This window comes from Pimephales promelas, chromosome 15 (assembly GCF_988280905.1).
Source record: "Pimephales promelas chromosome 15, fPimPro1.hap1.1, whole genome shotgun sequence".
Classification (NCBI taxonomy): Eukaryota; Metazoa; Chordata; class Actinopteri; order Cypriniformes; family Leuciscidae; genus Pimephales; species Pimephales promelas.
The window spans coordinates 30063249-30077686 of record NC_142783.1 but is presented as its reverse complement, the minus strand read 5'-3'; the positions used below and the strand labels follow the sequence as shown (position 1 = coordinate 30077686).

General features: G+C 38.1%; 1 protein-coding gene across 1 annotated transcript in view; it reads right to left on the bottom strand.

Annotated features, from left to right (window-relative positions):
• Positions 1 to 4808: 4808 nt before the first annotated feature.
• The window catches only part of LOC120476183 (proton-coupled folate transporter), a 29813-nt gene continuing 20183 nt past the window's right edge, over positions 4809 to 14438 (bottom strand). The window contains exon 7 of the mRNA XM_039667148.2: positions 4809 to 4993. Coding sequence (XP_039523082.2) covers positions 4942 to 4993 — 52 coding nt within the window. The 3' untranslated portion in view covers positions 4809 to 4941. The remainder of the gene's footprint in view (positions 4994 to 14438) is intronic.

Sequence of the window (14438 nt, the reverse complement as noted above, 5' to 3'; positions counted from 1 at the left end):
TTGAAAAGGGAATGTGCTCTTTTGAAACAAATGTGGTAACGTCTTCAACGCGAATCAGTTATTAGCACATTAACATTTTCCACTCATCAGCCTCAATTACCTATGTGTTACAATTTATTTTAGATGTAAACATAATGAAATATGCCATTTATAAACACACCTTTATCTGAAGTTGACTGATTTGAAGCAATGCACCATTTGCACTGCTGTTTCCTGAAGCCGTGCTTGAAAGCAATTCCTTGACTGATTGTGTTTGACAAACAGGAAAAACACGGGCCGACTCGGGCAGATAAAATAACCTGGATCGGCAAAACCTTTTAGCTGTACGCTCTGCTAATCACAAAGGCTTTCACAAAGGAACGCAATTGTTGTGTTTATGGCTGAAATAAGACGTAATAAAATGCACACAATATTTGTTCATGTATTTTGTTGTTTCATAACCCAAAAGCTTCAGCATTCTTATTACTAGTGCATCATCTGAAGTATTTAAGAGGAACCTCTCTGTTTGTGTTTCTGCCACCTATGACAATGAACTGCTTGTCAGAAGTAATTGTCTTGAGTTTGTGGAGGTCAAGGTGGCGGGCTTCCTCTTCCATTTCTCTCTCTTAGATTTCTACGTCTCTTTCTCTCCCTCTTCAGATTCAGAGTTATGATGGTAAAAGCCCCACACAAGTATCTGATTTAATTCAGGGCCAAGGGGCCACAGGTTGAAGACTTTTTTTTATGTGTTTGGCATTGAGGAAACAGTGTGTTGTACAGTATTAACTGTATAAATGCCTCCCTTGGAGAGGAGAATGTGTTAATAGCATTTCACTGGATTTCTTACCATATGTGAAATGCAGTGATGCTGTTAGCGACAACACAGCAAGCCTTAAGGACTGAAACTGTGGGAAAACAGCAGCTCACCGTTGTTGTATTGTATTTGCTTCGCTTGATGCATGAACTGACAATTGCAATTGGAGGCTTGGAGGAAATATAAAAAGTTAAATACAAAAGATTAGGGATGGGCAACGATTAATCACGATTAATCGCATCCAAAATAAAAGTTTGTGTTTACATAATATATGTGTGTGTAGTGTGTATAATTAATTTGTATATATAAATATACACACATGCATGGATATATTTAAGAAATATTTGCATGTATATACTTTATACGTATATATTTACACATAATTAATATTATATATAAATAAAAATATTTGATATATTAATAATACATTTTTCTTAAATATACACATACATGTGTGGGTATTTATATATACAAATTAATTATACACACTACACACACATATTATGTAAACAAACTTTTATTTTGGATGCGATTAATCGCGATTAATCTTTGCCCATCCCTACAAAAGATATAGGACATATATATATAACACATGAGATCAAGTTTGACCAAGCATTGCACTATGACCGGATCAGTTGACATCTCGATATAGACCCACACTGAATGTCATTGCTTTCATACAAATGTTCCTTTGCATGTATGTTTATTATATATTATTTCATTAATAATGCCTAATAATTAATTGTTGTTAACAGTTTATTTTACAGTGTCCTTGTTACATTAGAAGTACTTACCATAGTAATAACAGTAAATATGCATAATTACATGCAACTAACCCTCAACCAAATCCTAACTCTAAAGTAAGTACATGTAATTAATTAATATTACTCAGTACTTCAATATATAATTACACTGTAACGATTATACAGTGAAAAATTAAATAAAAAAAATAGGTTACACTTTATTACCTTAAAATAAAGTGTAACCTATTTTTTTTTTCTGTTTAACACACTACCGTACCATATTTCCCCCCTACAAAGAGCACAGAAAATGTAAAAAAATCAGAAAAAAAAAAAATCCACAGATTCGTTTGAGCCTGCAAGCCAAGACTGTGACTTGAAAATCCATTTAAAACAGCCTCTTGAAAATATATCTTCAGAACAGCAAAACAATAGCGTGTCTCAAGCGTCCTATCTCTCTTCCCATCTAGACTTGCCTCAATACAACACTCAATACAATTCAAATGATATGTTTTGTCAAACAGTATTGGTGCACAAACCCCCTCGGTCAGCACTAATGCAGGCAGTGATGCAATAAAGCCATGGAAACCCTCCACAGGTTCATCCGGCCGTGTGGAATTGTATTGATCAGCGCTGCAATTAGAGAAGACTATTGAAAAATAATGATTCTCTTCTATACTTATGCATAGATATTGCTCTGAGAGGCCTTTTCGACCGCTTCACGATGTGTGCAAGGCAATTAATGGCGTCTTCTATTTCTCATTATAGTAGGTGTCAGCATCATCTGTACCTGGGGCTCAAGGGCAGTGCGGTCTCCTGAAACGCAAACACTGAGCTGCCCTGGCTGTATGATATGCACACATCCTGTATATTCCGGAGGAGCGATACCGAGCCACACACTAAATGGGCTTTGTGAGGATTACTTCATTTTCACTTGTGCAAAACCCTCTTGATGCGGTTGGTATCAGTCTGATCATTTAAATACGATACAATTCAATTTCAGTCACGCTGCAGTGCCGTGATTGGATTGAACTTGCCAGCGCTTGCACTGGGTATACCAATGATAATTACAACTGATGGGAACCGTTTGCGGTGTGTGGGTGTGTGTGTGTTGCTTGTAATGAGATTCTCTTCAGCCTTATCAGAGATGGTAGTTTTGGGAGACGCTAGCCCTCACCGCTCTTTGTGCGTGTATGTTAATGAATGTGTGTTTGGATGTGTTTGCATACGTCCAAACTTCCAAAGGCTCTTGAGGGGGCTGTCTTATTCTCATTCTCATCACAATCGGCCAGTCAGTATCAAACGGCCTCAAGATACTGTTTTACATCGTGACGCTGCAGATTTGATTGGGATGAGCTGCAGCAAGGGGGTGTTATTCAAAGAAATGGCATTATGTTCCTCAACATTGAAGCAGCACTTTGCAGGATTTCCATTTTTGTCAAACTGTGACCCCTAGAGTCGCTGTGGAGCACTTATAGCATTCACGCAGAGATGTATCTACACAAAACGATATGAGTTTTGTAATTTTTGTTGGAGTATTCGCGGAGATATTAGCTGAAAACCGTCGGCCACGCTCTGAAATGGCGCCTGCTGATGACGTCACAAGCTCGGGAGAAAATCGGCCCTTGCTCGAACCAGGGCATCGGCCCTGGGGACGCCCCCTACCGGATCGCCCTTCGTCGGGAACCCCGAATTTGAACGGCTGTGACTTGGGGACCCGGGCAAGTTGGACCTCGGGGGTGGGCTCTTTCGAAAGGCCCCGTCCGGCACTACGATCGATTAGAGTTTGGGGTGCCCGAGGACAGTGCACCTTCCTGGGCATTCCGTCAGAGCCTCTGGGGCCATGGAAGTCCCGACCCACTGCAGGTTTTTGGACTTTGAGGAATTTTCAGACCCCGAAAAGGGCCTCAACTTTGAACGCCCGTAACTCGGGGACCCGGCCGCCCAGAGACACCAGACTCAGGTCAAAAGTAGCGCCCCGTTGGCCCCTTGTAAAGAGCCCGCCCCAAGCTCCGGGGCCCCCGAAGGGGCACGACGGGTGGGTCGAGACACCCAACATTAAACCCGAAAATAGTCATATAACCATTGCGATAACTCCGAAGCTATTCAGTTAAGGTAAATAAAAAAAACTGCATAGAGCTGCTTTAATGAGCAAATTAGTGTTACAAAAATAATTGCAGTCTATAACAGGCCATTTTGATGAAAGATAACTCTTATGCTCACCAAGGATACGTTTTTTACTGGATCAAAAATACAGAAAAAAATGTAAAGTTGTAAAAAAAACAAACTAAAATAAAGCTTATAGCGTATTTTTTATTTATTAGAATTGTCAAATATGTTTTGAAGCTGTGATGACAAAGCTGAATTTTCAGCATCATTACTCCAGCCTTCAGTGTCACATGATCCTACAGAAATCATTCTAAAATGCTGATTTGCTGCTTAAGAAACATTTATTATCATTATCAATAAAACAGTTGTGCTTCTTAGTTTTTTGTGGAAACCGTTGTACGCCCCCCAACCCCCTCCCCAGCTTATTCTTTTATAAATAGAACAACGTTTACTTGAAACATAAATCTTTTGTTCCAATGTAAATGTTTTACTTTTAATAAATGTAATGCCTCCTGTCTGAAAGAAAGTATTAAAAAAGTTCTGACCACACACACCAGAAATCTTTCACCTGTTTCACTTGGAAATATAACAGATTTCAGAATTGAAATGTGTTGTGAACATCGTTTGAAAAGATTTCTACCAATAACTCTTCCAACACAGCATCTGTGTTCATTTATGGCACGCTTATATAAAGTTTGGAAAAAGAAAGTCCATAAACAAACTTCCCATTTAATTTAGTTCCTTCCCCAACAGACTACCTTTGATTGCATTTTTGCGGTTGCCTTCAGAGCCCATATGGTTTTCCGGCACACTGAGTTCTGAGATGAAGAGATCCAAAGAGACGTCTGTGGCCCAGTTAATAGAGGAAATGCTTGTTAACTATCCACGATGACTTGAAATGTATTTAATTGTCAAACAATTTTAGGATTCTACCCTGTGTCAGTCTAATTGTGGCGAATGGCTTATCAGGCAGCGATTCTCATTTACTTTTTCCAATTCTGGATTTGACCTTTTACCATTCTCATTTGATTAAGAGGTTACCAATGCTTTCTCACCACATGCTCAATCAGACTTCACTGCATTTCCGCTCAAGAAAGAACTCAAGCAAAGTCTTTGCTGCATTAAATCATTCTGTAGTTTGATATTTATTATACAGTACTTACATATATTACAAATTAATCCTTTTTTTTTTCTTGGATGTAGAATCATTTAGTTGGACATTTAGAGAAGATCAGTTTGTCTCAGAAAAGTGTGCAATATGGATCCACTTTGAGCTGGAAGAATCCAGAAGGAGGAGATTCAGTCTGAAAGCACAAGGCGAGGATGAGTGGCGGGCATCTCGCTAATCCACCTAAAATCCAACAAAGAGACATGTCACAATAAAAAAAGAGAGTAGCCACAAAACAAAAGCACTCGACACTTCCTTTGGCAACATATTTCTGTTCTTTGTTTAAACCATTCCCCCAGTGATTTAACCCTCATGTTTTGAGAGGATTTTCATTTCCATAAAAATGCTAAATTCTTCTGACTTTGCTCACATAGGGTACAACAACTTGCCCCCAAAAAAATATTTTTTTACTTTTTTGGAGATTTTTTTTCCCAACCTGTTATACTTGTGTTGTATAACTAAATATAAATATAAATATATTTGTACTAGTGTTCCAGCATACACAAAATTGCTTCCAAATCTCTCGCTATGCTATGTCATTACCAAATAGTAGATTCAGTCTTTTTAGACTTTTTTGACTGTGCTATTTGAAAAAAAAAAATGACCAAAAGATGTGTTGATAATAATGCATAATTAGAGATTTACAATATTTTTAAGGCCAGGAAAACCAATATAATGAAACCATTTGGGAGGAAATGCATCATTTTTAACAACAAAATAAGAGGACAAAATAAATTATATAAACAAGCAGCCCACAGCTGATGTATTTCAGTAAGACAGTAACAATGTGAGTTAACCAGTTAGCAGGAGACAAACACAATATAAAACTCAAAACTACGTTTTTTGAACACCATCTTTCAAGAGAAAGCGTTTTGTGAATCCTGCATTAAACTCTGAGATTTGAGAAGCAGTCCCCTTGGTTGCCTGGTTGTCCCCTAATAATAACAACTTGTTGTATGTGTAATTCAGTGTTGGCTTAGGAATGGCACCAGGCCACCAGGTGTCATAAATAGGCCATTCATAATTCACATGAAGATTTAAGCATCGTCAAGGGCAAACTAAAACTAAAGCCTCTGTAGCTTTCACTATAATGACTTGTAGCTCAATGGGAAGAGAGGTCACTGGTTTCATTTCCTCTGTATGGTTTGATTGCATTCATAAGTGGCTTTGAATAAAAGTGTTTGCCACATGCATTAATGCAACATATTCATTGTATGTTTTCCACTGGTTTTGCCCCCTAATTTCTGCACAGGTCTACTTGCATTATTGATAAGTATTTTAATTTAATAGATTTAAATGTAGTTTAATTAGATCTGTATATTTGGGATGTAACTAAATGGAATATTTTACGTTTTTGTGTTGGTTTTTTAAATAAATATAATAATTCATATTAAATAAAAATATATTTCTACTAATAATAACTATTTTAAAGTAAATGCATCATTATTAAATAACAATATTTAACATTTATGTACAATATATGAATATACTGCAATAATATTAAATAATAATACAAAAACAACTGTCTTATGTTTTATTAAAGAAATTATTCATAATAAAATTTTTATAGTTTTAGGTTTTAAATCACTTTTTTGTTTATATTTTGATAACTTTACAATAAGGTTGTATTTTTAAATAATTAATGGGCTAGTTAACGTTAAATAATCCAACACATCTGTATATAGCATGATATACTAAATACATTCACTAATCTTAATATTAATTTGATACTGATTTTTTTAGTATTAGCTAATTAATTCTCAATAAACATTATCCATGGATGAGCAAATTAGCAAATCACTCCTTAGTAAAATATCCTTAGTAAAAACACTGTAGCAACTGCATAACAATGCCTACAACACCGTAGTATTGTTTCCTTTACGCAATATACATATGAAGTTATATATACACAGTGTACTATATATTTGTATGTTTCTTGTTTGAAGGTACATCTGTAAAAGTGAAGTGTTACGACATCCTGGGGAAACCAGGTTGAAGCAATTTCCACAAAAAGAGATACTAATGGAGAGAAAGCCAGGATTTCAAGCTAGTAAATAAGGGCTATCCATAAATTTGACTAATACTTTTGACAGCAACAGCTGGGTGAATTAGTGTTTTGCTTGCAACTCGCAAATATGCAATCAGAGAAGCACTTTTCCCCATTTTCAGACACATTAATCTAAGTCCATCTCCATAGCCTAATAAATATTCTAGGTTTGCTTTTCCAGGCATGAGCATCTGAGAATGAGCATTATAGTTTTTAATTCTAGTACGGGTCAATAATAAATATGCAGAAGCCATTCCGTCCTCATGCAATCTCCAAAAGAGACTTTAACAATACAGTGCTTGAATGACACTAATTAAAGTTCTGATTCTGCGGAGGGTTCGAGTGCGCTGCAGTGCGGACAGATAATTGTTGTTGTCGGGCGAGTGCAGGTGTGTCACGCGGCTCCGTCTGAATGCATTTGGCTTTTGGCAGACAGTGAGATAGGCCTTTATTTTCATGCTTAATGAGAGAGTGCAGGCGCTAAACAGTGGTCACTGGCATTGCCATTTTCCCAAAGTTTTGTTGAACCTCGTTGTCTGAGCCACACTAAGGCTGAATAGGACACTAATTGCAAAATTGTATCAGAAATGTTCATTTCAGCACATTGAAAATTAGTCGTATTGAGAAAGAGTGAGGGAAACTGTGGCTTTGTTTGTTTTAAGGTGCAGTGAATGATTTCTGAGAAACGTTGAAACTGGATTGAACCGAGCAGTAAAACACACTTGCAGTCAAACAGGAGTATGTCCACAGATTTGAAGAAGTAGTGTAGAAAGAGATGGCTGAGAGGCATTACAAAAGAGAAAATGTCAGAGGGATATCACTGGAATAAGAAGTGTTATGGTCAGACAAGAGCTTTAATATTGGAAAAGCTGACAGCAAGATGGACAGACCAAAGCCGGAAGGCCTGAAAACGGACACAGAGGTTGTGTTGTTTCTGCTCCATACATGAGTGTTATGACCCGTACAATAAAGGCGGGGTTGACTTGAACATTTACAGTTGGTATAAAGGAAACCAGCCCAGACAGATCACCAAAGACACAATCCTAAGTTCCACAAAAAGTAAAATTTATTTAAAGTGGAAAAAGTCATTGAATTAAGGAGCAATGGCTTCAGCATGCCCCATTGCCAAAATAATAAACCAAATAGACTTGTAGGTCCCACTTTATATTAAGTGGCTTTAAGTACTATGCACTTACATCGAAAAATAAGTACAACGTATCATTGTGTTCCTGTTGTATTGCTGTTGAGGTATGATACGGGTAAGGTTATAGGGACAGGTGTGGTGGTATTGGTCGGTGTAAGGGTAGGTTAAGGTGTGAGGGAAGGGTCAACTGTGTAATTACAAATGTAATTACATGCTGGTATTTTTCAAGTATAAGTACAATGTAAAAACATCTATGAACAGAATAAGTCCATTGTATCAAATTATTAATTTCAATGTAATTACATAGTACTTAAAGCCACTTAAGATAAAGTGGGACCGTTTATTCTTTGTTTAGATCCCAAATTAGCAACATATGGTGAAATCACACTTGAAACTATCTGAGAAGAACTAAGCAGGTGGTGGTGTGGCTTATAGAAATGTTTTATCATTTTCACCCCGGTGCAGTTACTGTATTCACATGTAAACAGTTTATAACAGTATTAGTGTCGGTAGGACAGTAGGTGTTACTTTGGGGTAATTTTCACTGCGCAACTCCCAATAACGCAAAGCTGTAATTCTAAACTTTAAAATACACTCTTGCTTGTATTTACTCATTTACGCTGCTTTGATGCAATCTATATTGTGAAAAGCGCTATTAAATATACTTGACTTGACGTGTATTGTATGTTAATTATTTTTTATTTCTTGTGGTTCGTTCGTCATCTTCACTTTAGCATTATTTTGCTTCACTTCAGCTATGATAAAGAGACATCCACTCATGCAGTTTGCGTTTTCAGGCCCAAAAGTCGTCATAGTCGTGTTAATGAAAATGCATAAAAAGTCTTATGTTTTTAGTTGAAAATGTTGCCTTTAAATAGCCGTACATTTATTCTATCAAAATGTTTTCATTCTATTTAATTTCTGCACATTTGAAATGTTAGTCAATGCAAGGTTTAAAATGTACCCTGTGTGGCTTCTGATTTTGCCCTGGTTCACAGGTTCATTTGAGGCACTGGGCCATAACCTACACCTGCAAGACTTCCATGCTGTTTGTTTGGCTGAGAAAAAAGCATAATTATTCATGACGAAAATAGAACAACAAGCAAAGTCTCAGGGGTCTTGCATATTTGAATGCAGCCGTGCAAAAGCCCCACTCTCTGCATTCAAAATTGTGCATACTCATCCCGTGTCTGTCCAATAAAGTCGAGAGTTATCAAACATTAATCTTAACAACGTTCTGCAATATGAATTGACTTTTGAGACATGAAAAATGGTTGCTTTACAAAACCTGAGGTGCAGATGTCAAAGCTATGTATATTTTGGCCACAGTCCTCACAGATCTCTTTTATAATCTCCAGGCTGGAACCCATCGTCATTATAGATTCGGAGCACAAAGCAACGCTCATTTTCATGGTGCCGCCATGGTAACCAGACACACAATTTACTCCAAGGGTCTCAACTGTACTTCCCTCTAGGCTAACGCCAATACACATTTCTTCAGTGGAACCGATAAATAAATAAACAATTAAAACAAGAGGAATGTATTGACCAACTGCCATGGACGTTTTCGCTTCAAGCTCTGCTATAAAGGTCCAACCTGTGGATTTGTTTTCAGTGAATAACAGAATAAATCCAGTTTGAATGATCACAGGAGGTTTAGCAAAACTCCATGTTTGCTTTCACATGTCAGTCATGTCTACCTGGAAGTATTCTGTATCTTGCCACCAGTCTCATCAAGAAAGACTGGGCTCAACAAAAACAATGCAGACACAAATTACAATATATGTCTGCATTTGTGTGTGAAAAACTATCCTTCTTGCACCTCTCTAAAATACAAATGTGAGAAAAAGGCTTTCTGCCAGGTTTTGCCTGGATGAGCAGCAAAACATCTTTAGCAGGCTCTGAATTCTTAATGAGTTTTACCTTACACTCTACCTCACACTCTGCATTATGGATGACTGAAAAAACAAGATGTCTTAAACATCTTGGCACATTATTGTGCCACAATTACAATCATACCGCTCCAACACTTAAAAAAATACAGTCGAGCTGCATCAACAGCTTTTGTTTCATACTTTCAATTATAAAAGAAAAAAAATGTCTTTGTTTCCCCTAGTCTGTTCATCATATCAAGCGAGAGAGTCTCTTCAGATTTACATGGATTACATGTCTTCATAAACTTCTCGAAGCGTGCAAATGTTGGTTAAAATGATCTCAACGACTAAAAATGGTGAATTACATTACATTTTCAACTAAAAGCTGAACACTTTTTATGCATTTTGGCCATTCATTTACACGACAAAGGCTTTTTGGGGGCCTGAAAATGCGTAGTGTTTCTTTACAAAGTGACATCGCCTGGCAGCAGAATACAATGTCTTTTGTCATTTTTTTGCAGATCCATGTGAACGTTGTCGTCTGTAGGCGAAAAACGCAAAGGAAAAACGTTTAAATGTAAATGTACATAACACTGGTAAAACCTCATGTGACAGGCTTTAAAACCTTTATTTATTTTCAAAGAATGAATGCCCATTTTGTTAACGTAGAAATCTAAACGTACCCTAGTGGCAGCAAAAATTATTTCGCAGCCAGTGTCTAGCAACTCTCAATAGACGTTTTAGCTGGAAAAAACAAACTCTGGTCAGGCCAATCACATCGTGTATAGAGTCGGCAGGCGGGCTTAACATAATGACGACAGAGTCGCGACGGTTCACTGCTACTTGAAAACAAAGCTGCCGCTGGCGAACAGCTGTCTTTCGATTCGGCTTTGACCGCTACTCTGGATGATTTGAACTTAAGCTTTTCTTTGAAACCAGAACAAAGAACGGCACCTGAGTCATTTAAAAAAGATGTGTTCGGAGTTTTGCCGACTGGATACAGCAAAAGATTAATGTATCAACTTGTTGTAGCGTGCAGAGAGAATTTGAAAGATAACCGTTTATCCCGCCCCTCGGATTGAGTCCTGTCAATCATGAGTTCCCAGACCTAACATCTTAATGCCAGGCTACCATTTTGTATCTTTAGGTCACTTAAAGAACACATTCGTCCTGCCTCAAATGACACCTCATTGGTCTCTCACGTCTATGTGGTACTATACGTCACCAAAATGTGGAGGAGGCTTAGGGTGACGGAGCCATTGTGAGGATTTGATGAATTATAAAATCCAACCGTGATTCGCATCCTTGTTGAGTCATGTGCCACACTCTCTCCAAACAGTACTGCTCTAGTTACGATGTTTGAGCAGATATAATCACATTCGAAATCCTGAATATGAGGCCAGAGATGAAGGAGACAGAAAGAGGGCCTAAGCGCTTAAATACAAAAAAGACTGTTTGAAGTTAGATTTTAACAGACAAGCCCTTCGTAGTCCCGGTAATTGTGGAGTGTAATGAGAGAGAGGGTTTGATGGATGGATTAAGACCGGTCTTAAGTCTGCAGTCTCCAGAGTCCCTGTGTAAACTCAGATTTGAGTCAGTGGCACCACAGAGGCAGACTGCGCTTACTCACCCACCCGGACTCTGTCATTACTTTTTCTTTTATTCGCTTATATTCCTCCTCAGACTCATCAATATTCCATAGGGTCAGGTATCATGCACTCTGCAATTCCTCCTCAGTTTGACTGACATCCTAAGACGTGCACAAGCACACACACACACACACACAAAATAAAAATGTCACTTAAGGCTGAGACGGAACTGTGGTGATGCTCTTGGCACTGATGATGAGGAAAATATAACTAGTGGTTTGTCAGATTTATCCAATCATTCTAATAGTTTACTTTGCTGGATAACAAATAGCAAATGATTGCAAAATGAATGTGTTAAAAAAGATTAATGATGTATGCCTAATTTCACAATAATTATGCAATTAAAAAATGTTAATCTATTGATAGCCCTTGTGTATTGCCACATGTCTGTGCAGGCAGACAGATGAAGAGGCAGATGAATAAATCCAAAGCGAAATTTAATAATAATAAAAAAGAAGCGTAAATGTGACCAGACAAAATACAGATGAAAAGGAGGAACTTAGGCCCTGTTTACACGAGAATGCTCACGGGTGAATATGTAAAAATATTTATCGGATGTGCCTTTATCGGACGTTTACATGGTGACGGCGTTTTTGGGGCTTAAAAACGCAAAAAAAAAAAAGCGAAACCACCCTCCAGAGTGGAAATCTTAAAAACGCTCTACCGTCGTGTTCCTGTCTAAAGCCGTGTGTCCACCAAAGCGTTTTTCCACACGCCTGGCATATGTTTTCAATTGTTTTCAATGGGAGCGTCACGGTTTTTAAACGCCACGAGCGTAACGTGGCGCTGAGCGGTTTTTTCACACTGAAGCGCCGAGCGCCCGGCGTTTTTAACTGGTCGCGTTTTTACTGAAAACGCTAAAAACGCTGTGGTGGACACACGGCCTAAAGGGTAAAAACGCGAAAGTCTGCTAGACGGTGAAGGTTGTACGCAGGTGCGCAGACTTGGTGTTGTTGTGTGGCAGTTCTTCACATTGCCACCTAGCCGCCTGGAGTGCATACTACATCGAATATCACACACTTTTGCGTCACCATATGCACGCGGATTTCCCACCCATAACGCTCGTCTAAACGTAGAATAAAAAGTGATAACGCAACGCCACTTTTGCGTTTTCTCAGATCGTTTCCGTGTAAACATAGCCTTAAAGGATTAGTTCACTTTTGAAAAAACTTTTGCTGATAATTTACTCACCCCCATGTCATCCAAGATGTCCATGTCTTTCTTTCCTCAGTCGAAAATAAATTTAGGTTTTTGATGAAAACATTCCAGGATTTTTCTCCATATAATGGACTTCAATGGGAACCGGATGGTTCAGGTCCAAAAGACAGTTAATAACAGTTTCAGATGCAGCTTCAAATGTCTTTAAACGATATAAGACGATGAATAAGGGTCTTATCATGCGAAACGATCGGTTATTTCAATGCTTATTCCAAAAATGTAACTTTTCTAAGGACAAATGCTAGCCTAGCTCTATTCTGTGAGGCGCGTTTGTAACGTCACGTAATACGTAATTACGTTCAAAAGGTCACGGGCGACGTAGCCGGAAGTACAGAATCAAATTTGTCCGACATCGTTGTTTACCGTTTAATTCCTTTTTTGTAAATGGCGTTTGAGTTAGTTTTCACGTTCAACCTATGCGTTCAACTTGTAAACACTCTGACTCTGTACTTCTGGCTACGTCACCCGTGACCTTTTGAACGTAATTACGTACTACGTGACGTTGCAAACGCGCCTCACAGAATGGAGAAAGGCTAGCATTTGTCCTTAGAAAAGTTACATTTTTGGAATAAGCATTGAAATAACCGATCGTTTCGCATGATAAGACCCTTATTCATCGTCTGGTGTCGTTTAAAGACATTTGAAGCTGCATCTGAAACTGTTATTAACACTATCTTTTGGACCTGAACCATCCGGTTCCCATTGAAGTCCATTATATGGAGAAAAATCCTGGAATGTTTTCATCAAAACCCTTAATTTCTTTTTGACTGAGGAAAGAAAGACATGGACATCTTGGATGACATGGGGGTGAGTAAATTATCAGCAAAATTTTTTCAAAAGTCAACTAATCCTTTAAGTACTGACGCAGTGAAAGGTAATTAAGGAGACACAGCTGAAAAAAGTGTCACAAAGGAGTGGCGGGAAAATCAAATGTTCATGTTTTTCGAATGAGCCTATGTTAATGGATGCCATGCTTAAATTCACTCGACGCAAATAAAAAAGCCACGCGTCAAAGGGTGTAATTTGAGTTTTCAGAAGATGGCTTGCAATTTATGACTGGACACATATCATTTCCTAGCAGGATAATGGATTAAGTATGGATTATGGAGCGTATGTTTCCTCTGAATTGCACAGGTTTAATAGTGCTTGGGACGCAGAGGAGACTGGCCGACCCTGAGCGGGCACTGCCTCTGGGAACAGCCCATTAGTGGAGTAATTACAGCTTGGGTGTGATAACCACGCTACACTTCACTAGCCACCACACACAGGCTTTATTGCAGGTGTACATTACTTAATGCCTTCATTACCAAAGACAATCACTTAATTATATAGTCTGAGGAAGAACATCAAATGCACGTCAGAATCAATTTGAAGGCTGATAATGGAGGCGGTAGAGTTGTTTATTGCCAACCTGACAAGTGCTCCGCCTGATCAAAGCTTTTCGAGGAACCCCTTGAAAGGGATATTATATCTGTAATTGTGTATATCATCAATGAACTAAATATACTAGGGATAAAATGCAGACTGCACAGATTCAGTCTGTAAACTCATGGATTTCACTGGAATAGAATATACTTCCATACTATTTATTTTCTTTTTCTAGTCAAATGTTTGAAATAAGGAAGATGAACATTCTGTCTTCATTTATTTGATCAAAAAAAAATAGAGTAAAAACGATAATGTTTAATGTAGAGTA